Source organism: Nomascus leucogenys, chromosome 11 (genome assembly GCF_006542625.1).
Source record: "Nomascus leucogenys isolate Asia chromosome 11, Asia_NLE_v1, whole genome shotgun sequence".
NCBI classification, from domain to species: Eukaryota; Metazoa; Chordata; class Mammalia; order Primates; family Hylobatidae; genus Nomascus; species Nomascus leucogenys.
In genome coordinates, this window is record NC_044391.1 from 107,855,310 (window position 1) to 107,882,145 (window position 26,836).

Consider the following 26,836-nt stretch of genomic DNA (forward strand, 5'->3'; position numbering starts at 1 on the left):
GTAAATATGTTTGGATAACCCAGCAGAGCCATTTAACCTTTGGGAACAAGGCAACTAGCGTTTGGCAGCAGGAATCCAACCAGTGCCCTGAGTGCTGAGGCAGAGAGGAGGACAGAAGAAACAAGAGGCTGGAGATTGTCAAATTCAGTATCCCAGTTGGCTCTTGATTCTTGGTGAAACCATCCCTCAGCTCCTAGAGGGAGATTGTTAGATCATGAAACTAATTACCATCCTTTTCCTCTGCTCCAGGCTGCTACTAAGTTTAACCCAGGAATCACAGTCTGAGGAAATTGACTGCAATGACAAGGATTTATTTAAAGCTGTGGATGCTGCTCTGAAGAAATATAATAGTCAAAACCAAAGTAACAACCAGTTTGTATTGTACCGCATAACCGAAGCCACTAAGATGGTGAGTGAATTGTGTTTAACCTTGAAGTCACTTGGGATTTGTACTATCACTAGGAGCCCAGGCCTCACACACACACACACACACACACCACCACCACCCACCACCACCACCAAATATGTGATCATCAAAGGTAGAAGCTTACAACTTGTGGAAAGACAGATACCACTCTCCGGCCTGGGGTGGGAGGACAGAGTATGACTCGTCCTCAGGCAGGTTGGCTTCCTGGATGATCAGAGAAGTAGAATCTAGGGTGAAATGAAACAAAAGTAGATGGAGAAATCTGAACAGGACCAAGTACGGTGGGAGAATTTAGGAATTTAGTTAGACTGCAGCAAAAGAATTCACTTGGTCTCTGGCCCTAGGCTAAAAAATATAGACCTCCAAACCTTAAATGGGAGGGGGTACTTCATGGGGCATGTCTAAGAGGAGTGAGGAATGAGTTTAATGTGATTCTACAGAATTAGACAGAAGTCTGTATGGCTATTCAGCCAGTACCAGGTTTAACAGCAATGTTTTAGTTAGTTTTTGATATTATTGCAATGATGCACTCCAGTAGGAGACAAATCCTGGCAGGATGCATTGTTCAAAGAAATACCAATCTTTCAAGAGTATGTTTAAACAAATTTCACTATAAAAGACTATATCTCTGGGAATGTTAAGCAATTGGTTACTTTAGCAGAAAAAAAAAAACTAGCCATGTGACAACATGGGGATAAAGGAAAATAAACACAGTGGACATGTTATTTTTTCTGAAAGTAAAATCGAGCCATTTTCTTTCATAATCTAGTACAGTCATGTGAGAAATTCTGCTTCATGGTGATCTCAAGCAACAGTTTATTGGTGGTGTGGTACCCAATGGGTTGTGGGTATGGTTGTAAATATACTAAAAAACATTAAATTGTATGCCTTTAGTGGGTAAATTTTATGGCATGTAAATTATATCTCAATAAAGCTGTTTAAAAAAGAAAAAGTAGGAAACAAAACGAACCAAATAAAAGTACTAAAATCACCCATAATTAATTCCACCATACAGAGATAACTGTTAACATTTGTTTAAGGTTTTCTTGTTTGCTTTTTCTAATTTGTAAAAGTCATATATGTTCATTAGGGGAAAAAGACCACTTAGAAATGTTTGCTTGGGCCGGGCGCGGTGGCTCACACCTGTAATCCCAGCACTTTGGGAGGCTGAGGGAAGTGGATCACGAGGTCATGAGATCGAGACCATGGTGAAACCCAATCTCTACTAAAAAATACAAAAAAGTAGCCGGGCGTGGTGGAGGGCACCTGTAGTCCCAGCTACTCTAGGGGCTGAGGCAGGAGACTGGCGTGAACCTGGGAGGCGGAGCTTGCAGTGAGCCGAGATCACGCCACTGCACTCCAGCCTGGGCGACAGAGCGAGACTCCGTCTCAAAAAAAAAAAAAAAAAAGAAATGTTTGCTTGAAGAAGAATGTGAAAGATAATTATAATCTCACCACTGACAGACAAACATTTTAACAGCTTGCTGTGTATCTTTCCAGACTTTTAAAAGACATAGACTTATACATAAACCAGTTTTGACAAAAATGGGCTAATACTATGCATACTGCTTTGTAATCTTTAGAAGTACATTGTGAGTATATGATAAACATTCTTTCACATAAATGTTTATGATACAAATATAAATATATTTTAAGTGAATGCTTTGCTCTCAAGCCAAAGATCAATATTCCTAACTTTACTGGAACCCACTAGAATTATTTGCTATTGGGTCAGCTGGATGAAACCTAAATATCTTTGGCTGCTTTTCAGGTGAGCTCTGACACGTTTTATTCCTTCAAGTACGAAATCAAGGAGGGGGATTGTCCTGTTCAAAGTGGCAAAACCTGGCAGGACTGTGACTACAAGGATGCTGCAGAAGCGGTGAGTGTATTGGCCATTCTTGGGCCTTCTGTTTTCTGCGTTGACCCTGCCAGATTTTTTTACTCATGTAGAAATAATGACTACTGGTGAGCCTGTTTATGAGAAATGCAAATAAACATTCCAATGTGTAGAAAAGTCAAATGCTTTATATCTGTGTTCTTGTATAGACAGAAAAATCATGGAGAAGCCAGCAGTTAAACATGGAGAAAGCCTTTCCATGAGAAGGGGGCTCTAGTGTCCAGCCAGAACATGTGGCTCAGACTCCAGAGAGACAACAGATTGACATTTGGGCCAAGCCAAAGAGCTGGCGAGGGGAGGGCGTGGGTGCTTCCATTGCACAATGTTGAGTGCAAATCTTGACTCTGCCTTCTGTGAGCTGTGTGATAGCAGGTGAGCCGTGACCTCTCAGAACTGGCACTCTCTGCTGTATGTGGGAGATCATATTGACCTCATCAGGTTGTTGGAGGATGAAATTAGATGAATTATGCAAATAACTTTGATAACAATGGCTATCTTAACCAAATACCTAACATATAGGCCTGGCACACCATAGCTGGTTGTTTTGCTTTAATTAAGAAAGATTTCAAACAGTATCTGCCTCGGAAGCAAGCCTCTCTTTTCATGGATTGATTTCCTTCTTTTATGTCAGAACGTAAAACATGACTGCCAGTCATCTGCCATTACCAAAGAATACTGAACTCCAAGTCAAGAGTCTAGGATTTTGCAGTGGTGGTTCTCCCTTCTCAATCGTCTCATCTGTAGGGTGGGGATAAGTAGCTGCTGTGCCCTGTACTGCCTGCTTCTAGGGTCTGTGTGGACAAAGGGAGGTGTGCTTTATCCTGATGGAATAGTATCTGTCACTTAGAATCCAATGGATATGACTGAAGAATGAAAAGACAAAACAAAACAAAAACACTGTTCAACAATAACAATTAAACAGCTGCCTATTATTAAGTGCCTGCTGTGTGGTGGGCCTCTGGTAGGCACTTTGTGTGTGTTTGCACACATATTGTTCACAACAACTCTAAGAGATAGATGTGTCCCATCTCCTACAACATGGGTAAACTGAGACTCCGAGAGTCAAGGGGACACGACAGAGGTAAGAGCTAGCAAGTGACAAGGCTGGAACTGAAAAACATTTTGATGCCAAGGTCTTGCCCATTCTATTAAGTTAAACTGAAGTTTATGTGAACAGTATTAACTCACCGAAGTTGAGAGCTGGATAAGAGGAGTATTTAGCAGGCTGGTTCTAGACCTCTGTGTCCATCTTGGTTAGAAAGAAATAGCTCCAGGGCTCAGCCAGGTGCAGTGGCTCATGCCTGTAATCCTAACATTTTGGGAGGCCGAGGTGATTGGATCATCTGAGGTCAGGAGTTTGAGACCAGCCTGACCAATGTAGTGAAACCCCATCTCTACCAAAAATACAAAATTAGCTGGGTGTGGGGGCACACGCACGTAATCCCAGCTACTTGGGAGGCTGAGGCAGCAGAATCACTTGAATCCAGGAGGCAGAGGTTGCAGTGAATCAAGATCGCACTATTGCACTCCAGCCTGGGTAACAAAAGCGACACTGTCTCAAAAAGAAAAAAAAAAGAAAAGAAAAGAAAAAAGAAATACCACCAGGGCTCAAAACAAAGACTCAAGCTTTAAAACCTCACCATTTACACTGTCTTTCCTCCAGCATCTCATGAATATCAGTGGCTTATATAAAGTAATCATTGGGTTATTAAAATAATTTATTCTCATGTTTCAAAACTCTTTTGGATAAAATCTTCACAAGTTTTGTTTTGTTTTGCTTTTTAAAGAAAGCCACATTTAGCAACAGTACTAGGTAGACTTTCCCATCCGAAAGATTAGGATAAATGATCTCTTTCTTTTCTTTTTAGGCCACTGGAGAATGCACGGCAACTGTGGGGAAGAGGGGCAGTACGAAATTCTCCGTGGCTACTCAGACCTGCCAGATTACTCCAGGTGGCTGGTTTATCCTCTGGCACTGCCCTGGTGGGAAATTAACCATTTCTGTGAGCCAGGAACACAATCTTGACCAGGCTCTGCTTGCTCCCAGAGGGTGGCAGTAGTAAAGCCATTTGCACAGTTAGGGAGCATTGGGTGGAGCGGCAGAGCCCGGAGGTTGAGCCAGGCTCATGACCACCATCCCCTTAGGACTGTCCCAACTCTTCCCGTGTGCTGCATTGTACCCATTGTGTGCAAGGGCTCAGTAGAAGAACCAGAAGACATAAGACCTGCCCTCCATTGTAGGCAGCGTCCCAGAGTGAGGAGCGTGTAAGCTTTGAGGGCAGACCTGGCCTGGAATCTTTCAGAGCTCCTTGCCTTCTTGGCTCTCCTTTTCCTTGTCTAGAAAAGGGAGGTAAGAGCACTTCCCACTTCACAGGACTGTTGTGAGGCTGAAATGAGATGATATGCCTGGAGGTACTATCATAATAACATACTATCATATTAATCATAATAACATATTAGCAACAATCAGGATAAAAGTAATAGCTAAGATGTATTGAGTCCTTATGTCCCAGCCATGACTCAAAGCACCTTACATGTATTAACTTCTTTTCCTTTTCTTTTTCTTTTACTGATACATAATATTTTACATATTTATGAGGTACATGTGAGTGTTTTTTACATGCATTGAACAGGTAATGATTAAGTCAGGGTATTTAGGGTATCCATCACCTGGAATAGTTATCATTTCTTTGAATTGGTAATATTTCAAGTCCTCTCTTCTAGCTACTTTGAAATATACAATATATTGTTGCTAACTATAGACACCCTAGTCTGCTATGTAACATTAGAATGTATTTCTTCTATCTAACTATAATTCAGTACCTATTCACCAACCTCTTCATTTCCCCGTTCTGCCCCCCACCCCGCTCAGCCTCTGGTATCTGTCCTTCTCTTCTCTTCTCTATCTCCATGTGATTGTTTTAGCTTCCACATATGAGTGAGAGCAATGTGAAGTTTGTCTTTCTGTGCTTGAGTTGTTTCACTTAACGACCTCTAGTTCTGTCCATGTGGCTTTAAATGATATTATTTCATTCTTTGTTTATGGCCAAATACTATTTCGTTGTGAATATATACCACAATTTGTTTTTTTTGTTTTTTTTTTTTCATTTTGAGATGGAGTCTCCCACTGTCGGCCAGGCTGGGGTACAGTGGCACGATCTTGGCTCATGGCAACCTCCCGGGTTCAAGCAATTCTCCAGCCTCAGCCTCCTGAATAGCTGGGATTATGGGCATCACCACCATGCCCGGATAATTTTTGTATTTTTAGTAGAGATGGGGTTTCACCACGTTGGCCAGGCTGGGCTCGAACTCCTTGCCTCAGGTGATTCGCCCTCCTCGGCCTCCCAAAGTGCTGGGATTACAGGTGTGAGCCACTGCGCCTGGTCCCCCACATTTTTTTTATTCATTCACCCTTTGATGGACATTTAAGTTGATTTCATATCTTTGCTATTGTGAATACTGCTGCAACAAACCTGGGAGTGGAAATACCCCTTTGATAGACTGATTTCTTTTCCTCTGGGTAGATGCCCAGTAGCTGGACTACTGGATATATGGTATTTGGTGTTTTCATTTTTTGAGAAATCTCCATTCTGTTTTCCATAGTGGTTGTACTAATTTACATTCTTACCAACAGTACGTAAGAGTTCCCTTTTCTCCATATCCTCCTGGCTGTGTTTGCCACTTACATGGCAGGCAGCGAGAGCTCGGTGGGTGAAGAAGTCCAGGCTCCCGGGGGGTCCCTCCAGGTGTGCCACTCACTCTGCAGCTACGTTCCCTTTTTATGGACTCTGCCTCTATTGACCAGTAGGTTAGGGCTATCTGTTATGAACATTACTTGGTAATTTAATACAAACGGTTTTTAATAATAGCCATTCTAACTGGGGTAAGACAATATCTCATCTCATAATGGTTTCGATTTGCATTTCCCTAATGCTTAGTGGTATTGAGCATTTTTTCACATACCTGTTGGCCGTTTGTATGTCTTCTTTTGAGAAATGCCTACTGAGATCCTTTGCCCACTTTTTAAAGGGATTACTTGGTTTTTTTATTGGTGAGTTGATTGAATTCCTTGTATATGCTGGATGTTAGTCCCTTGTGGGATGCATGGTTTACAAATATTTTCTTTCTTTTTTTTTTTCTTTTGAGACAGAGTCTTGCTCTGTTGCCCAGGCTGGAGTGCAGTGGCGTGATCTCGGCTCACTGCAACCTCTGTCTCTTGGGTTCAAGTGATTCTCCTGCCTCAGCCTCCCGAGTAGCTGGGACTACCACACCCCGCTAATTTTTGTATTTTAAATTTTGTAATTTTGTATTTTTAGGAGAGATGGGGTTTCACCATGTTGGCGAGGCTGGTCTCGAACTCCTGACCTCAGGCGATCTGCCCGCCTCGGCCTCCCAAACTGCTGGGTTTACAGACATGAGCCATCATGCCCAGCCTCTTCTTTGTTTAGGGCAATGTATGCGAATGCTGACTGCAATCATTAATGCTGTGTTTTTGTCTGCTCTTTGTTAAGCCGAGGGCCCTGTGGTGACAGCCCAGTACGACTGCCTCGGCTGTGTGCATCCTGTATCAACGCAGAGCCCAGACCTGGAGCCCATTCTGAGACACGGCGTTCAGTACTTTAACAACAACACTCAACATTCCTCCCTCTTCACGCTTCATGAAGTAAAACGGGCCCAAAGACAGGTTTGTTCTTTAATTCTCTAAGTAGCACAGTATTACTAAAATTTGTTAGATCTTCACATTTAAAATGTATGAATGCATGGCTGGTGGTGTTTTCATGTGACTAGCACAGGAAGCGAAGGGCTTTCTCCTTAGTCAAAGTGAGTCGGATAGTGCAATATCTAAAGTGAGAAAAGATGTCGAATCAGACCCCCTTCCATTGATGTTTGATTTTAACAAATGGGTAATTGTCATTACAGGCTCTTCCTAGAGAAGTGAAAAGGAAAAGTCATACTGGCCTTAGCATTTTAGGATTTTTTTTTTTTTTTTTTTGAGACGGAGTCTCGCTCTGTTGCCCAGGCTGGAGAGCAGTGGCGCGATCTCGGCTCACTGCAAGCTCTGCCTCCTGGGTTCACGCCATTCTCCTGCCTCAGCCTCCCGAGTAGCTGGGACTACAGGCGCCCGCCACCAAGCTGGCTAATTTTTATTATGATTATTATTTTTAGTAGAGGCGGGGTTTCACCATGTTAGCCAGGATGGTCTCAATCTCCTGGCCTTAGGATTTTAAGAAAACTATATTATCACCTAGCCATCATGAGTTAAACACAGCTCCAAAATATTAAATTGTGTCTAAAACGGTCGGCATGGCTTTCTGGGTACCCACTAAGTTACAGTTCCCATATCATCGGAAAAAAAAAAAGTACATATCTGTAAATTTTTTTTTTTTGACAGTCTCTCTCTGTTGGCTAGGCTGGAGCAGTGGTGCGATCTTGGCTCACTGCAACCTCTGCCTCCCAGGTTCAAGCAATTCTCCTGCCTCAGCCTCCCAAGGAACTGGGATTACAGGCGCACATCACCCCGTCTTGCTAATTTTTGTATTTTTAGTAGAGACGAGGTTTCACTATGTTGCCCAGGCTGGTCTCGAACTCCCAACCTCAAGCGATCCTCCCACCTCAGCCTCCCAAAGTGCTGGGATTACAGGCCTGAGCCACTGCACTCAGCTACAAATCTTCTTAATGATTCAGTACACCCAGACTTTTCTTCCTTTTTCTTTTTTTTTTTTTGAGACAGTCTTGTTCTGTTGCCCAGGCTGGAGTGCAGTGGTGCCATCTTGGTTCACCGCAACCTCCACCTCCCAAGTTTAAGAGATCTCCTGCCTCAGCATCCCGAGTAGCTGGGATTACAGGCACCCGCCACCACACCCGGCTAATTTTTATATTTTTGGTAGAGACAAGGTTTCCCCATGTTGGCCAGGCTGGTCTTGAATTCCTGACTTCAGGTGGTCCTCCCGTCTCGGCCTCCCAAAGTGCTGGGATTACAGGCATGAGCCACCGCGCTCGGCCCTCCCAGACTTTTCTGGTAGTTGACTGGGTCTCTCGTATTTCAGCCTCTTATTATGAGTGATTCCCTTTGGTCAGTAACATTCTCTGCGTTTAATAAACCTTACAACTTGCTTTCATGCACGCATGTTTTACTCAATTATGTCTGCATAGAGCTATCAGGGTGGGAGCGGCCCAGAATAAAGTAGGAGAAATCTTACTACTTGGTAACCTGGGAGCCTGAGGACCCAATAGTAAAGACGACTCCCCTCCAAAGTTTTCTTTATCCATCTAGAAGGGCATTATTATTTTATGAAATTCAGTAAACATTTCTCTCTGCAGCCTGGCAGAGGAAATATTGTTAGGATTTACTTAAGGAAATCCATGTTCCAAAACTGGCTGAAAAATAGAAAAATATATATATTGCTTGTCATTTTCAGATAGCTAGCGGTGTGTGTGTGTGTGTGTGTGTGTGTGTGTGTGTGTGTGTGTGTGTGATGTGAGAATCTTAGGGTGCTCAATGTTTATTCAGCATTTTTTGCCTAGTAATAATAATAATTTGTATTTCTTGGGCACTTATTATATTGCCACACTGTTTTCTAAACTCCTCATAACATTCATATCCCACAGCGAATAATGTTTAAACTGCTCTTTAAATATTCAATCTGAAATTGTTTCAGGTAGTGGCTGGATTGAACTTTCGAATTACCTACTCAATTGTGCAAACGAATTGTTCCAAAGAGAATTTTCTGTTCTTAACTCCAGACTGCAAGTCCCTTTCGAATGGTGTAAGTAGGCAAAAATTTAATGATAAAGTTCTTAGCATTTTGTTTACATTTTGATGGTAACTATCAAGCTGGGTGAGAAGACCGTCACAAAAAGTTTAGATGACATTCAGCAATTCACATTCACACTCAGTTAGGAAGCCTCAAGCTCATGTCACTGGTCAAGCTGCCTTACCTAACTGGCCAAAGAATCTGCACAGCTAGCAATAAGTATTTTTTATAACTTTATTTTATTTTATTTATTTTTTGAGACAGGATCTCAATCTGTTCCCCAGGCTGGAGCGCAGTGCTGCGATCTCATCTCACTGCAGCCTCCGCCTCTCAGGTTCAAGCTATTCTCCTGCCTCAGCCTCCCAAGTAGCTAGAACTAAAGGTGCCAACCACCACGTGCAGCTAATTTTTGTATTTATAGTACAGACAGGGTTTTACCGTGTTGGCCAGGGTGGTCTCAAACTCCTGACCTCAGGTGATCTGCCCGCCTTGGCCTCCTAAAGTGCTGGAATTACAGAACTCCTGACCTCAGGTGAGCCACTGTGCCTGGCCAGCAATAAGTATTTACAGAGTATAACCAGGGACTATGAACAGACAAAGTGCTTGAACTGTCAAGTGTATCTTTGTTATGTCTCCACACTTTAATATTTCCTTTTCTTCCCCACGTGCTCAATGCCCATATGCTGCTCTCTTGCTCTACCCAGGGTTATTCTTCATGTCAAACTTTTCTGTTTGTTTTCTCACCTTCCCTTCCCTACCTTTATCTTTAATAAACAGACCCTGAGTCTCTAGCCCTTAGTGGTCCTTCCTAGCATCGTATCTTGTTATCTGAACCAAAATTATATTAAAATGGTGTATCTCAAGGTAGTAGTAGCTAGTGAATGTTAAGATGGCTAAGACATGATATGTGCCCAGGGATGTTTGCATTTGAGCAGAAGACTGTGCTTTAGCCAAGGAAATGCTGCAAGTCCTTTGATCTAGTAATTCTGCTTCTAATTTGTTTATATGGGAAATCCAGACCATAAGATGTTAATTTCAGTTGTTTTTAATAGAAAAATATTGTAAACAAATTGGTTATGCAACATTAGAGAATGGTTAAGTAAATTACAGTATATCCATACAGTGGAATATGATACAGCTATCAAAAATTTTTAGTTTTTAGTGACATAGTAAAATGGTTACAATGTTAAGTGAAAAAAAAAGTAGGATACAAAACTATACATACGGATTTATTTAGATATGTAAAATAAATGTAAATACAATAAGTGATGGAAAACAAATTATGACAAAATATAGAATGTAGTTAACTTTCAGTTGGAATTGTGGGTGCTTTTTCTTTTTTGAGAAGAGGTCTTGCTCTGTCACCTAGGCTGGAGTGCAGTGGTATAATCTTGGCTCACTGCAACCACCGCCTCCCGGGTTCAAGCAATTCTCATGCCTCAGCCTCCCTGAGTAGCTGGGATTACAGGTGCCTGCTGCAATGCCAGGCTAATTTTTGTATTTTTAGTACAGACGGGGGTTTCTCCGTGTTGGCCAGGCTGGTTTCAAACTCTGGACCTCAGATGATCCACCCACCTTGGCCTTCCAAAGTGCTGGTATTACAGGTGTGAGCCACTGCGTCCGGCCACTTTTTCTGATTCTTTATATTTTTTGGAACTTTTTGATACTTCCCGAGTTTTCTAATTGAGCATGCATTTATTTCATAATTGGAGAAAAAAGTAAAAAGGACACTATCAAGAGAGTAAAAATACAAACCACAGAATGAGAGAAAATATTTGCAAATCATGTATCTGATAAGAGTTTAACATGCAGAATATATAAAGAACTTCTTTTTTGTTCATAAAATAACAAGTATTAGAAAGGGCATGGAGAAAATAGAACTTTTGTACATTGCTGGTAGGACTGTAAAATGCAGCCATTATGGAAAATAATTTGGCAGTTTCTGAAAAAGTTAACTATAGAATTACTATATGACCCAGAAGTTGCACTCTTAGGTATATGCCCAAAAGAACTGGAAACGCATATTCAAACACATGCTTATACATGAATTTCTATAGCAGCAAAATTCATAATAGCCAGAAAGTTGAAACAACCCAAGTGTCTATCAACAGGTGAATGGATAAACAAAATGTGCTATTATATATACACAATGAAACACTGTTCACCCTTTAAAAAGAATGAAATTCTGATACATGCTACAATGTGGATGAAGCTTGAAAATATTATGTTAAGTGAAATAAGCCAGACACACACAAAAAATATGGTATGATTCCACTTATATGAAACATCTAGAATAGCCAAATTCAGTCAGAGACTATTGGAGTTGCTAGAAATGTAGGCTTTTCTTTTCTTTTCTTTTCTTTTTTTTGAGATAGAGTTTTGCTCTTGTTGCCCAGGCTGGAGTGCAATGGCGTGATCTTGGCTCACTGCAACCTCCGCCTCCTGGGTTCAAGTGATTCTCCTGCCTCAGCCTCCCGAGTAGCTGGGATTACAGGCATGTGCCACCACGCCCGGCTAGTTTTGTATTTTTAGTAAAGATGAGGTTTCTCCATGTTGGTCAGGCTGGTCTCGAACTCCCCACCTCAAGTGATCCGCCGCCTCGGCCTCCCAAAGTGACTTATCACACAGCACCTGGCTATGTTTGTTTATTATTCTTTTTTCCCCTCACTTCTGGAGACCTAGGCATAGGTCTTTCTATTTGTTTGTTCTATTTGTTTTTCTCCCTCTGTTTTTAAATTATGAAATCATGTCGAGTTAAAAATTAACTTAGAATGCTGTTCTAATAACATTATATGGAATTCTCATTTTTGTTATTTTGGGTTTTTTTTTCTCCTTATCCAAGAAAGACCCTAACTTTATTGGCAAACATGTTTATAGTTCCAAGTATATTGTTTTTGTTTGTTTAAACATGTTATGAATTTTTAGAGATTATTTTTTCTTTTTGGTGCTGAGGTGAAAGAACATACCCTGTGTTGTTTCTGCTTTGTAAAATTTATTGGGTCTTTTTGTGACCTGGTGTAAAAACAATTAAAAATATTTGTATGATACTGGCCGGGCACGGTAGCTCATGCTTGTAATCCCAGCACTTTGGTGGGTGGATCACTTGAGCTCAGGAGTTCAAGACCAGCCTGGACAACATGGCAAAACCTCATCTCTCCTAAAAATACAAAAAAATTAGCTGGGTGTGGTGGCACACGCCTGTAATCCCAGATACTTGAGAGGCTGAGGCAGGAGAATCACTTGAATCCAGGAGGCAGAGGTTGCAGTGAGCTGGGATTGCGACACTGCACTCCAGCCTTGGTGACAAAGAGAAACTCCATCTCAAAAAAAAAAAATATATATATATACACACACACACACACACACACACACACACAAATACATACAAATTTGTATGATACTTATGAAAGTATCATTTAAAATCATATGTAGCATATGAAAATACCATTTAAATAAATCTTTATTATGTTATTCAAATCTTCTATGGTCTTATTTATTTTTTATTCACTTGCCCTGTCTTAGATTTGTAATTGCATACTAAATTTCCCACCATGATTACTTCTATCCATTTCTATTCACATGCGTAATTTTTTCTACTTTATGTATTTTGATTCCATGCCTTCCGGTCTATGCTTTTGAAAAATAAAATTATCATTTTTACTACCTTTATGAGTGTTTCGTTATCATGAATTTTACTTTGTCCAATATTACTAATACTCTAGTTCCTGCTATGTTTATATTTGTCTCATGTACCTTTGTTCATCTTTTATTTTTAAGCTTTATACATTGTTTTTCTTACAAGATGATTCTGGAAACTGTAATACATTGATTTGGTGTTTTAACAGTCTGAAAGTCTTACCTTATTTTTTTAGAAATTTACCTTTTTACTTACATGGCTGTTATTTCTGTACTAGATCTTCCTGCTTTCCATGTGCTTATGTATATGCATGTATTTGTTGATGCTATTGATACTGTTACCTTAGTATCCCTTTTGCAGTAAGACTATGTTTTGCTTCTTTCTTTTTTTTCTATGCAATGATTTGGAAAGTACACGTCCTATTTTTCAATTTTACTAGTTGTTTACTTTAAAGACTCTAAAAAATGTTTTTAACTGAGCACTTATATGCTTTTTAAAAACCAGGATACCGGTGAATGTACAGATAATGCATACATCGATACTCAGCTACGAATTGCTTCCTTCTCACAGAACTGTGACATTTATCCAGGTAAGGAATAACACATGTTGGCACCGCAATAGAGGAATAGTGGTCCCAGACAACTGGCTGGGTCTTTTCCTATAAGTTGGATTTTGGTTCCCGTGATATACTCCAAAGTCTGTGTAACCTGCAGACACAGATGCACCCCTTGATGAGAACACTGTACCCCTTCCCTGTCCAGTTGTGGTGCAGCTCAGACTCTTCTGCATGTGGTCAGAATGGTTTATGAAGACAGAAGGGAAATTTATGACCCCTGGGCAAAGTTGGCCTTTGGGTACAATGCCATCTGGTCTCTCTTCTCTATAAGTTGTCCTTAAGTCAGATGTTGTAAGTTGGAGAGACCTGTATTTTATTTCCAAGCACTCAGAATAAAACCCTTTCAATTAAGGATGGTTTTTTTCCTACATGTTATAATGGGAAGAAATGGAGATAGTGTGAGTTTGTGGTCAAGTCAGTGTTTCTTATAACAAGGGTGTGCTTTTCTCATATTTGGGAAACATTTGTATGCATTCCACAATGAGTAGTCTGAAGCTGCCTGTTCATCAGAACCACAGCACTTAAATTTTTCTCATGAGAATCACTCCTTTAAATTAAGCATTGCTTTTTACAGTTTCCATCAAAAATGCAAAAATTCAGGAAAAGTGTAGCGTTTTGATTGAGTTACTCGCACCTTCCTATTGCAAATGTTTCCCTAAGTACACTGTGCTCTGAGGAGGGGAAAAGAAGAGAGGCAGGAAGTGAAAGTCAGACAGACAACCTTCACCCACTCACTACTGGGCCTGGGCTCCCATGTGGCCGCTTATACATGTGGATGCTGGTTCTTGTGCAGGAGGGATGCTAGGCCAGGCTGCTACTTCAGTGTACATGCTGACTTAAAACCTGATCCTTTCAGGGGAGGATTTTGTACAACCACCTACCAAGATTTGCGTGGGCTGCCCCAGAGATATACCTACCAACAGCCCAGAGCTGGAGGAGACGCTGACTCACACCATCACAAAGCTTAATGCAGAGAATAACGCAACTTTCTATTTCAAGATTGACAATGTGAAAAAAGCAAGAGTACAGGTGTGTAAACTATACTACAAAAGCAGTAACACTGTAGTCTATGTGCAAATTGCTAATTTTGCCACTGATCTTGGCTCTGGATTGGGAAACCATACATTTGATACTGTGATTTGGTGCATTAGATTTGGTAATTTAAGTGCCAATCTCCCTGTATGCTTCATCCTGGACAAGTCTTTTACAACATTCTCTCTGTTTTCTTTTTTTTTTTTTTTTTTCGAGACGGAGTCTCACTCTATCGCCCAGGCTGGAGTGCAGTGGCGCAATCTCGGCTCACTGCAAGCTCTGCCTCCCGGGTTCACGCCATTCTCCTGCCTCAGCCTCCCGAGTAGCTGGGACTACAGGTGCCCACCACCACGCCCGGCTAATTTTTTTGTATTTTTAGTAGAGACGGGACCTCGTGATCCGCCTGCCTCGGCCTCCCAAAGTGCTGGGATTACAGGCATGAGCCACCGCGCCCGGCCTCTGTTTTCTATATGTAAAGGACTGAGGTGAGGATCAAATAAGTTAATATATGTCAAATCACTTTTTCAAACTCTAAAATGCTATATAAATACAATAGCGGCTGGGCGCGGTGGCTCACACCTGCAATACCAGCACTTTGGGAGGCCAAGGCAAGCGGATCACAAGGTCAAGAGATCGAGACCATCCTGGCCAACATGGTGAAACCCTGTCTCTACTAAAAATACAAAAATTAGCCGGGGGTGGTGGTGCGCACCTGTAGTCCCACCTACTCCAGAGGCTAAGGCAGGAGAATCGCTTGAACCTGGGAGGCAGAGGTTGCAGTGAGCCGATTTCGCGCCACTGCACTCCAGCCTGGCAACAGAGCGAGACTCTGTCTAAAAAAATAAATAAATAAATACAATAGCAACCGTGATATAATTAATAAAATTCAGGGCTAGGGCCAGCAAGACTTACTCTATGTCTTTCTGGACTCATCTCTCATTATAATATCACATAATGTCTTGGGCTCAGCCATATCAGTCAATTCATCATTGCCCAGGCTCCACACTTTCTTGCCTCCATGTCTTTCACCTGGGATCCCGCTCTCCTGCAAATGTACCCTCTGGGGATTCATCTCTCCTTTCATGCCCTGTCAATAGAAGATTGACAGGAGTGTCTTCTGGAAGTCAGGAGTCTCAGATCCACCATAGCATCTGCCGCTCACATCCCAGATCACTCTGGGTGGTCATTCAAACGTTCTAAGCCTTTGTGGCCCCGTCTGTAAAATGAGTGACTGTATTAGAAGAGCCTACATTTTGCTGGGCAGAGTGCCTCATGCCTATAATCCCAGCACTTTGGGAGGCCGAGGCAGGCAGATCACTTGAGGTCAGGAGTTCGAGACCAGCCTGACCAACATGGAGAAATCTCATCTCTACTAAAAATACAAAACTAGCCGGGCATGGTGGTACATGCCTGTAATCCCAGCTACTCGGGAGGCTGAGGCAGGAGAATCACTTGAACCCAGGAGGCGGAGGTTGCAATGAGCTGAGATTGCGCCATTGCACTCCAGCCTGGGCAACAAGAGCAAAACTCTATCTCAAAAGAAAAAGAAGAGCCTGCATTTCTAGCAACTCCAACAGTCTCTGACTGATGCGATTATGAACAGACCCCTATTTTAGAGACTAAAAATTGGTTTCCCTAAATACAAGCTAAAGAAAAATAATCAAAATAGAGCCAAATTGTTACAGCAAGCCAACATAATCCTCATAATCTGGTGAAAAAATTCTCACTAAAAAGTTCATACTTTTGGCTCAGAATTGAATTTCTAGGAATCTAAAGTAGGAGTCTTTATATACAAAGATATTCACTGCAGTTTTAACAGCAAAAATAGTAAACTGTCAAAATGATTAATATGAGAATGATTAGATCATGTCTGGCATATCCTCAGAATAGAGTGTTAAGCAGCAATTTAAAAGTATTTTTGTGAGGAGTTCTTGATATGGGGAATGTCTTGTGTTATAATATTCAATAAAAAAAGGAGGCATAAAATTGAATATACATGATGTTATCAGTTGTGTTATTTTAAAGTACAGAAAATCATGTGGAAAAAAAGTGGCTCACGCCTGTAATCCCAGCACTTTGGGAGGCCGAAGTGGGTGGATTGCTTGAGGTCAGGAGTTTGAGACCAGCCTGGGCAACATGGTGAAACCCCATCTATACTATTAGGTTGGTGCAAAAGTAGTTGTGGTTTTGCCAAAGTAATGGCAAAATCACAATTACTTTTGCACCAACCTAATAAAAATTCCAAAATTAGCAGGGTGTGGTGGTGCACACCTGCAATCCCAGCTACTCAGGAGCCTAAGGCACAAGAATGGCTTGGACCCAGGAGGCGGAGGTTGCAGTGAGCCAAGATTGTGCCACTACACTTCAGCCTGGGCGACAGAGTCAGACTCCACCTAGAAACAAACAAAAAAACGAATGCCTCATAGTCATAGTGGTGATTTTTAGGTGATGGAATAACACTACTTTAATCTTTCTAATTTTCTATGTTACTTTTGTAACTGAAAAAAAGTAAACAAACTAGATTAAAGTAAATCAAAACTGACACTTTGATCTCTCTGCTACTTGAGCACTTGTTTCTATCCCAGACACGACCACCTTCTCTCTCTGATTTCATTGCCATATGACCACGTTAGTTTTACTTGAAAGGGACGCCAATCTATGCTATTCATGCTTTTGTCAGCTTTAACTTCTCACTTTATATTTTTGCTTTCTTGTGAAATTCTTTTATTCTTTTTTCATTGTTGTTTTTTAAGAGAGATGGGGGCCAGACATGGTAGCTCATGCCTGTGACCCCAGTACTTTGGGAGGCCGAGACAGGAGGATCACTTGAGCCCGGGAGTGAGACCAGCCTGAGCAACATAGCAAGACCCTGTCTCTACAAAAAAAGAATTAAAGGCCAGGCATGGTGGCTCATGCCTGTAATCCCAGCACTTTGGGAGACTGAGGCAGGTGGATCACCTGAGGTCAGGAGTTCAAGACCAGCCTGACCAACATGGTGAAAAACCATCTCTACTAAAAATACAAAAATCAGCTGGGCGTGGTGGTGGGTGCCTATAATCCCAGCTACTCGGGAGGCTGAGGCAGGAGAATCACTTAAACTTGGGAGGCAGAGGTTGCAGTGAGCCAAGATCATGCCATTGCACTCCAGCCTGGGTGACAAGAGTGAAACTCCATCTCAAAAAATAATTTAAAAAAAAAAAGAATTAAAAAATTAGCTGGGTATGGTGGTATGTGATTGTAGTCCCAACTATTTTGGGAAGCTGAAGTGGGAGGATTGCTTGAGACTGGGAGGTCGAGACTGCAGTTAGCTGTGATTGTGCCACTGCACTCCAGCCTAGGCGATAGAACAAGACCCTTTGGGCAACAGAGCAAACAAAAAAAGAGAGGGAGCAAGAGAGAGAGAGAGAGATGGGGGTCTCACTATGATGCCCAGGCTGGACTCGAACTCCTGGGAGCAAGCAATGTGCCCATCTCAACCTCCCAAGTAGCTGGGATTACAGGCACACACCAATATACCCAGCTCCCTTATTCTTTATTCTGAATGTTGTAGGAATAGGCCACCACGTATTGTATGTCAGAGGTTTGCCATCAAAAACAGAACCACTCATTCTCAAGCATGAATACCCAGTCTTCTTAGTAGTTACAGTTTTCTCTGTGGATTAATGAATCAACATTCTAGTATGCATATGTGTCTACATTAAGGATGCCAGGGGGACACAAAGAGGTAACCCATCAGTTAGTTGCCAAGTCAATCTGAATATTGCAAGAATTTCAAACTTACTTTAGGGAGATGAATCTTTACTGATGTTTGCATTTGAAGAGCAATTTGGTTGCTTGGACATAGTCACCCAAGGCAGCCTTGGTGGAAGCAGCCAATTTACTGGAAATCAATTAAACATATGATGAATTTGCTAAAAGCTAATCTCCAAATGATCAATTTGCCAAATTGCTAAATATTTACTTTATAGTTTTAATCTTGCCTTGGGTTTGCACATTTAGTCCTGTTTGGATGCATGTTGATTCCACGTTGGGTTCATATTTCAGATACGAAACACTTCCTGAATCTTCCATTTTCACACGTTAGTGATTGCAGTTTCGTATAAGTTTTATTTTGCCCTGCCACCACTGCTGCTGTCCCCAAGGCTGTTGATGCTCCTGTCTGCCTCTGCTGAGATGAATAAACTTCCAAGATCTGTGTGTGCACATGCAGAAATTTTTCCTTTGACAAAGTCCTAGAAATGTCAAAGAATATGTATATATATAAGACTTGATGCAAATTGCCAGAATCACCAAATATTTGCAATGATGCCAATTTACATTCACATCACCTGGGTATAAGACACCAGTTGAGGCCAGGCGTGGTAGCTCATGCCTGTAATCCCAGCACTTTGGGGGGCCGAGACGGGCGGATCACCTGAGGTCAGGAGTTTGGGACCAGCCTGGCCAACATGGTGAAACCTCATCTCTACAAAAAACACAAAAATTAGCCAGGCGTGGTGGCACTTGCCTGTAATCTCAGCTACTTGGGGGGGCTGAGGCAGGAGAATCACTTGAACTTAGGAGGCGGAGGTTGCCGTGTGTGTCACTGCACTCCAGCCTGGGCGACAGAGTGAGACTCTGTCTCAAAAAAATGAAAGAAAAAAGACACCAGTTGAGGATCTTAATTTGAATTCTCTTCCTACCAGCAGTGACCGAGGCTGTTTGATTCCTATGCCTGGCCAATGCCACGTACCATCAATTTTTGTTTTCATCTTTGCCTGCATGGAAGGCTAACAATGATGTCTCATTGCTTTTTTAATGTGCATGTTTTTGTTTATTAATGAAGTTAAACTTTTTTTTTAGCCTTAATGACCATTTTTAACTTCTTCTCTGAAATACCTGCTCATGGCTTTTGTCCATTTTTTAGTGTTGGGTTTTATATTCATACAGATATTGATCTATATCATAGTTTTCTCAGCTTGCCTTTCTACTTTGCTTTTTGTGATTTTTCAGAAGCAGTTTTCATTTTTCTCTAGTCAAGTTTTAATATTTTCCCTTTCCTTTAGATTTCTTTCCTCTGCTTTTCACCTAAGAAAGGCCTTCCTCATCCTGGGTTTTGGTGAATATTTATTTATTTGTTTTAGTTTAGTTGTTTGTTTGTTTGTTTGTTTTTGTTTTGTTTTGTTTCCCGAAACACAGTCTCACTCTGTCGCCCAGGCTGGAGTGTAGTGGCACGATCATGGCTCACTGTAACCTCCGCCACCCAGGTTCAAGCAATTCTCCTGCCTCAGCCTCCCAAGTAGCCTGGATTAGAGATGCTTGCAACCATGCCCGGCTAATTTTTAGTATTTTTAGTAGAGACAGGGATTCATTATATGTTAGCCAGGATGGTCTCGAACCCCTGACCTCAGGTGATCTGCCCGCCTCAGGCCCCCAAGGTGCTGGAATTACAGCCAGGAGCCACTATTCCTGGCCAACACATTGAAATACTACGATTTAATACTAAATAATTTGGTTGAGAAATTGGGCCACAAAATATTTAATGGAAGATAGTGTTGAGTAGTGATTAAAACTGTTGCTAGAGATTAAAATAATTTTTTTTTTCTTTTTGAGACGGAGTCTCACTCTGTCACCCAGGCTGGAGTGCAGTGGCATGATCTCAGCTCACTGCAACCTCCGCCTCCTGGGTTCAAGTAACTCCCCTGCCTCAGCCTGTCAAATAGCTGAGATTACAGGTGTGCATCACGAAGCCCATCTAATTTTTGTATTTTTAGTAGAGGTGGGGTTTCACCATGTTGGTCAGACTGGTCTTGAACAGCTGGCCTTAAGTGATCCACCCGCCTCAGCCTCCCAAAGTGCTGGAATTACAGGCATGAACCACCACGCCCAGCCTAAAATAATTTCTTAATATTAAAAATAGTAAGAGAACAATAAAAACCCCAAATAATTTTTCTAATTACAAAATTTAATCCACATAATTTCTATAGTAGTACTAACTCAGTATTTCACCAATTCAAGATTTGGCAAGACAATAAGGCATATTTAAAAACATTTTAAGTTTTTCTTCCTATTCCTGTTAGATTCTTAGATATTACAACTTGAGCCCTTGAATTACTAGTGAATTTAACAGCTGTTGGACAATAAAACTCAAATAAATACATAAATAAATAAAAATTATAGGCCAGGCATGGTGGCTCATGCCTGTAATCCCAGCACTTTGGGAGGCCAAGGCAGGTGGATCACCTGAGGTCGGGAGTTCGAGACCAGCCTGACCAACATGGAGAAACCCCATCTCTACTAAAAATATAAAATTAGCCAGGCATGGTGGCGGGCAACTGTAATCCCAGCTACTTAGGAGGCTGAGGCAGGAGAATTGCTTGAATCCAGGAGACGGAGGTTGCGGTGAGCCGAGATCGTGCCACTGCACTCCAGCCTGGGCAACAACAGCAAAACTCCATCTAAAAAATAAAAATAAAAAAATTACAGCTTGCTTATTTCTTCCCCCACTTAGAAAAGGAAATGGGACCAACCGATAGCCAAATATTTTAAATATGCATGCCAAGCTTTAATGCCAAACGTGTACTTTTTTGTATGTAACTCTCTAAGTTGGTCAATTAAAATTTCAAGATTCTCCCTTAACATTTCTTAAAGATAAATGATTTATTATGCAAATATTTTTAAGCATTTACTTTGTACTAATTAATTTTTCAGGTGGTGGCTGGCAAGAAATATTTTATTGACTTCGTGGCCAGGGAAACCACATGTTCCAAGGAAAGTAATGAAGAGTTGACCGAAAGCTGCAAGACCAAAAAACTTGGCGTGAGTAGTCACGCCCCTGTCTACTTTTCCACTGGAAGCCTATTTGATGTTTTTAGAATCATTTCTTTAAATATCTCGTGAATAACACTGTCTCTCTTTTGACTTCTGTTTTCATGAATAGCAAAGCCTAGATTGCAAGGCTGAAGTTTATGTGGTGCCCTGGGAGAAAAAAATTTACCCTACTGTCAACTGTCACCCACTGGGAATGGTATGATTCTAATTACAGTCAGCGTGGGGTCAGTTCTGCTCATTCTGAAAATCCATATTTGGGGGTTGAAAATCAACCATTACTGAAATGAATTGGAGAGCTATCTTTTTTAAATGGGGAGTAACTCTCACACTTCTGTGCTGATCTCTGTTTAATGGCTAGAAAGGAGAGTAACAGGCTGGGCGCGGTGGCTCACGCCTGTAATCCCAGCACTTTGGGAGGCCGAGGCGGGCAGATCACGAGGTCAGGAGATCGAGACCATCCTGGCTAATGCAGTGAAACCCCGTCTCTACTAAAAAAAAAAATACAAAAAATTAGCCAGGCGTGGTGGCAGGCGCCTGTAGTCCCAGCTACTCGGGAGGCTGAGGCAGGAGAAGGGCATGAACCCAGGAGGCAGAGCTTGCAGTGAGCGGAGATCGTGGCTACTGCACTCCAGCCTGGGCGACTAAGCAAAAATCTGCCTCAAAAAAAAAAAGAGAGTAACAATCCTCCTGATCACTTCTCACACATTGTCAGTGTCTCAGTGAAGCTTCTATAGACTCTCTCCTAGTGCATTACAGTCCTGCTGTGGGGGAGCACCACTGGCTATGCCAGGTGTACCTGAGGCCAGATACAGCACTCCACTGCATTCTGCTGACATGCAAGGACCGTGTGAAAAATGCATGGCTGGGTGCGGTGGCTCACGCCTGTTATCCCAGCACTTTGGGAGGCTGAGGCAGGCAGATCACCTGAGGTCAGGAGTTTGAGACTAGCCTGGCCAACATGGTGAAACCCTGTCTCTACTAAAAATACAACAATTAGCCGGGTGTGGTGGCGCCTGTAATCCCAGCTACTCAGGGGGCTGAGGCAGGAGAATCCCTTGAACCCGGGAGTTGGAGGTTGCAGTGAGCCAAGATCCTGCCACTGCACTCCAGCCTGGGCAACAAAGAGCAAAACTTTGTCTCAAAAAAAAAAAGAAAAGAAAAGAAAAATTCAGACTCGCAAACCCCACTTTACAGGTACCGAATTTTAACAAGATCCCCAGGGGATTCATATGCATGAATCAAGTTTGAAAAGCATTCGTTGACGTCATCTTTCTTTTTTAAGTCTTAAAAGAACTCTAGGAGGTAGTAACACTTTCCCTATTGTCAAGGATGAGACACTAAAAATTGGAAAGACTCTGACGTCCTGAGTGAGTAATGACATTATCAAATGCTTCCTCTGTCCCGGGCACTATACTGAAGGCTTCACCCACATTTTTGGGTCCTCCTTATAACTCTGTGAGGCAGGTGCTGTTATTATTTCTATTTTACAGAAGGGAAAAGTGAAGCTGATGGCACTTGGATTCAACTCTTGGTCAAATCAGAGTCTACGCTTTTCATCACGATGCTGATTACCAGTATGGTCTGGCCTTACTCCAATGACCATGTTCTTTGCATCACCAAACACTGCTTCCAATTAACACATTCTCACAGATAGCAAAAGTGTAGGTAGAATTAATCCACAAATCGACATATTTGAAGCAAGTTGCCTCTTCTCCCTCTTTTCTGATTTGGTCTTTGGTCGTGTGTAGGTATGTAGATGGTCTAACACAAACATTGTCCTCAGGTTGCATTTCAAGCTTGTGAATATGTCCTAATGTGCTTCAGCACAACAAAGTGATCATGCATACATGCTCCCTATATATCAGTTCATAAAGCCACTTAGGGCCTTTTAGGATAAAAGCAGTGATGGTGGTAATAACAGTAGTATCAATAATTAAATACTGTGCTTACATAAACATAGGCTCAGAAGCTACCCTAGAGATTAGCTAGTTCAACCACCCAGATGAAGCAAAAACGCTCCAGCTTATTTTACAGTTTTTTTTGTTGTTGTTTGGCCGTTTTTTTTTGTTTGTTTTTTGTTGTTGTTGTTGACAGAGTCACTGTCACCTAGGCTGGAGTGCAGTGGCGCCATCTCAGCTCATCGCAACCTCCACATCCTGGGTTCAAGCGATTCTCCTGCCTCAGCCTCCTGAGTAGCTGGGACTGCAGGTGTGTGCCACCACGCCCAGCTAATTTTTGTATTTTTAGTAGAGATGGGGTTTCACCATGTTGGCCAGGCTGGTCTCAAACTCCTGACCTCAAGTGATCTGCTCGCCTTGGTCTCCCAAAGTGCTGAGATTACAGGCGTGAGCCACCGTGCCTGGCCATTTTATAGTATTATTAAGAACGATAATCAATGTCCACAAATGTTAAGACAAAAAATATTATTCATCCTTTCTGGGATGTTAATATAGTATTTAAAATCTGGCAAACCCCTCCCCTATTGTAAACTAAGGTAGCATTGCCAGATCTCAGCATTTTTTTCCCTCATCGATAGCACGATTTTTGCAGTAATACATTCATCTTAATATTTTCTGTTTAGATCTCACTGATGAAAAGGCCTCCAGGTTTTTCACCTTTCCGATCATCACAAATAGGGGAAATAAAAGAAGAAACAACTGTAAGTCCACCCCACACTTCCATGGCACCTGCACAAGATGAAGAGCGGGACTCAGGAAAAGAACAAGGGCATACTCGTAGACATGACTGGGGCCATGAAAAACAAAGAAAACATAATCTCGGCCATGGCCATAAACATGAACGTGACCAAGGGCATGGGCACCAAAGGGGACATGGCCTTGGCCGTGGACACCAACAACAGCATGGTCTTGGTCATGGACATAAGTTCAAACTTGATGATGATCTTGAACACCAAGGGGGCCATGTCCTTGACCATGGACATAAGCATAAGCATGGTCATGGCCATGGAAAACATAAAAACAAAGGCAAAAAGGATGGAAAGCACAATGGTTGGAAAATAGAGCATTTGGCGAGCTCTTCTGAAGATAGTACTGCACCTTCTGCACAGACACAAGAGAAGACAGAAGGGCCAACACCCATCCCTTCCCTAGCCCAGCCAGGTGTAGCAGTTTCCTTTTCTGACTTTCAGGACTCTGATCTCATTGCAACTATGATGCCTCCTATACCACCAGCTCCCACAGAGAGTGATGATGATTGGATCCCTGATATCCAGATAGAAACAAATGGCCTTTCATTTAACCCGATATCAGATTTTCCAGACACAACCTCCCCAAAATGTCCTGGACGCCCCTGGAAGTCAGTTAGTGAAATTAATCCAACCACACAAATGAAAGAATCTTATTATTTCAATCTCGCTGATGCCCTTTCTTAATTTATGTGGCTATGGGTATTTCTTTAATACTTTATTAAAGTATCAATATCCCTCTCTCCATTGTCCAGATGAAAATATCCTGATATAATGCACCAAAAACCGTGCAGCTTCAGAACAGTCTAAAGAGAAGTGGTGAGACTCCTAATGGAGACACCATCAGTCTCCACAGACTGCATAAAATTGTGTGCCACAATTCTAAATCTTTTCTGAATCTTCCTCCCAAGTTTTCTAAACTAGCACAGTAAATGGACAAACTAATGTGCCTTATGGCCTGCTGCAGTTGGCTTCTCTGATAACAAATATGTACCTTACAACGTATGTCATGAATTTCCATACAAAGATTCTTGACATTCTTAATAAACTGTGGCACCTGGTCTTTGAATGTGTGTGAAAATAAGGGAAGTCAAGAGATTAAATGCTGAACTTACTAATGGAATAGAAATAATAAGAAAAACTTCCAGATTTCAAAGAGAAGTAACAAGAAAGAAAGAAAGGTTGGCCAAAGGGAGGAAAGGGGGGACATAAATTAATTGACTTTCTATTCCCAAAATGGGCTAGTTATATCAAATAAGTACTCCCACTGCCCTTTCTGAGTGAGAGTGTTTCTCATAAGTCAATAATTTCTGTTGACTTATTAACTACTCTTTGCAACAGGCTTTCCTATAGGAATATTCTGTTTATTTTTGCTGAGCCTAGATTGAGTAATTCTTAGTTTACAGAAGCTCCAAGCTTAATGATAAGGATGAAAAGCAAAGGGAGCAATAATAGAGCAGGCTTGCTAATAAAACTTTTTAAATAATTGACAAGGGAATATTATGGAATGTGATGCAAAGTTTGTTCCGAAATTTTATGAGGAAATTATTCTCTAGTCTCACTTTATAGTCTTTTTGCTATGACTTTGAAGACCATTGATTTTTGAGAAAGAGAATAATACGATTGTCTTTCATCGCCTTATAGTGCAAAGAAGGTATATGCTTTATAACCAGCGTTGTACTTTTGCCTAGAAAAACAAGATATGGCTTTAAATAGCTACAATCATCTTTGGATGTGTATGTCATTGCTGCTTCAACTTACTGGATGCATTTGAACCTGAGTTTGTCTTTCATTTTAAATATTGTCTGTTCTTTTAAATAAACAACCACAGATGTTAGGAAAAAGTCTTACCTTGTCAACTTGTTGCTCCACTTTTTAAAAAAGATTGAATGATAACATCAGATTAATTGCATTTTACTATACTTACAGAGTCACCTAAGGTCCTGCGAGTACAAGGGTCGACCCCCAAAGGCAGGGGCAGAGCCAGCATCTGAGAGGGAGGTCTCTTGACCAATGGGCAGAATCTCCACTCCAGGCACATAGCCCCAACCACCTCTGTCAGCAACTTTGAGAGGAAGGACAAGAAGAAAGATGGGATAGAATTTAAATAGAGAAGAATGCCATTTTATCACTCTGCCTCTGGGTGAAATAAAGATCAGTCTTGATATTCTTACTCTAATTCACAGTCGTCTCCTTTCAGCCCTACCCATCCTGCAGCAAATTCCAGCTGGTCAGAGAGTCAGTGCTGTGGCTCTGCCATGGAGGCTCATAACCCAACACTGGAACATTCTCTAACCAAGGCAGAAGTCCTTAGGCGGGACTTCCTTACCACCACGGGTGCTAAAAGAAGAGTTAGTAGGCCATGCTTCTACCAGTAATCTAAGGACTCTCTCCTTCTCTTCTTCCTCTTTCTCCAGATTTCCAAGCCTTAGCTAAGAGTAATTTGGCTTGTTTAGTATTGTTTTCTTATGGTCCAGTTAATTACCAAAGATATTTTAAAAATCATCTCTGTTAATACAATGTCTACCAACTTCTCACTATCAGAAAATACTCAACCTCCAAAACAATTTGAAATTATCTTTCTGATCCAGGTAAAGAAGTGAATTGAAAATCAATAAAATAAAAAGTGACGGAGATTTTTAATTTTCTGTAATAAAAACATTCATTGGGCTGGGCATGGTGGCTCACGCCTGTAATCCCAGCACTTTGGGAGGCCGAGGTGGGTGGATGACCTGGGGTCAGGAGTTCGAAACCAGCCCGGCCACCTGGCGAAACTCCATGTCTAATAAAAATACAAAATTAGTCGGGCGTAGTGGCACACATCTGTAATCCCAGCTACTCCAGAGGCTGAGGCAGGAGAATCACTTGAGCCTGAGAGGTGGAGGTTGCAGTGAGCTGAGATTGTGCCACTGCATTCCAGCCTGGGTGACAAAATGAAACTCAGTCTCAAAAAAA

The 26,836-nt window shown here is 41.7% G+C and overlaps 1 protein-coding gene across 3 annotated transcripts; it reads left to right on the top strand.

Moving 5' to 3' along the window:
* Positions 1–26,517, top strand: KNG1 (kininogen 1). 3 transcript variants are annotated; one of them, XM_003256615.3, is made up of 11 exons: positions 31–409; positions 2,199–2,309; positions 4,196–4,280; positions 6,839–7,011; positions 8,987–9,094; positions 13,224–13,308; positions 14,192–14,364; positions 21,058–21,165; positions 21,287–21,373; positions 23,759–23,836; positions 25,811–26,052. In XM_003256615.3, exons 1-11 carry the CDS (start codon positions 215–217, stop codon positions 25,889–25,891), a joined length of 1,284 nt encoding a protein of 427 aa, XP_003256663.2. In that variant the 5' UTR covers positions 31–214; the 3' UTR covers positions 25,892–26,052. The 3 variants fall into 3 exon arrangements, with proteins under 3 accessions (XP_012366089.2, XP_003256663.2, XP_003256665.2); XM_012510635.2 differs by lacking the exon at positions 25,811–26,052 and having other exon boundaries at positions 1–409; positions 23,759–24,838; XM_003256617.3 differs by lacking the exon at positions 8,987–9,094 and having other exon boundaries at positions 25,811–26,517.
* Positions 26,518–26,836: the final 319 nt, after the last annotated feature.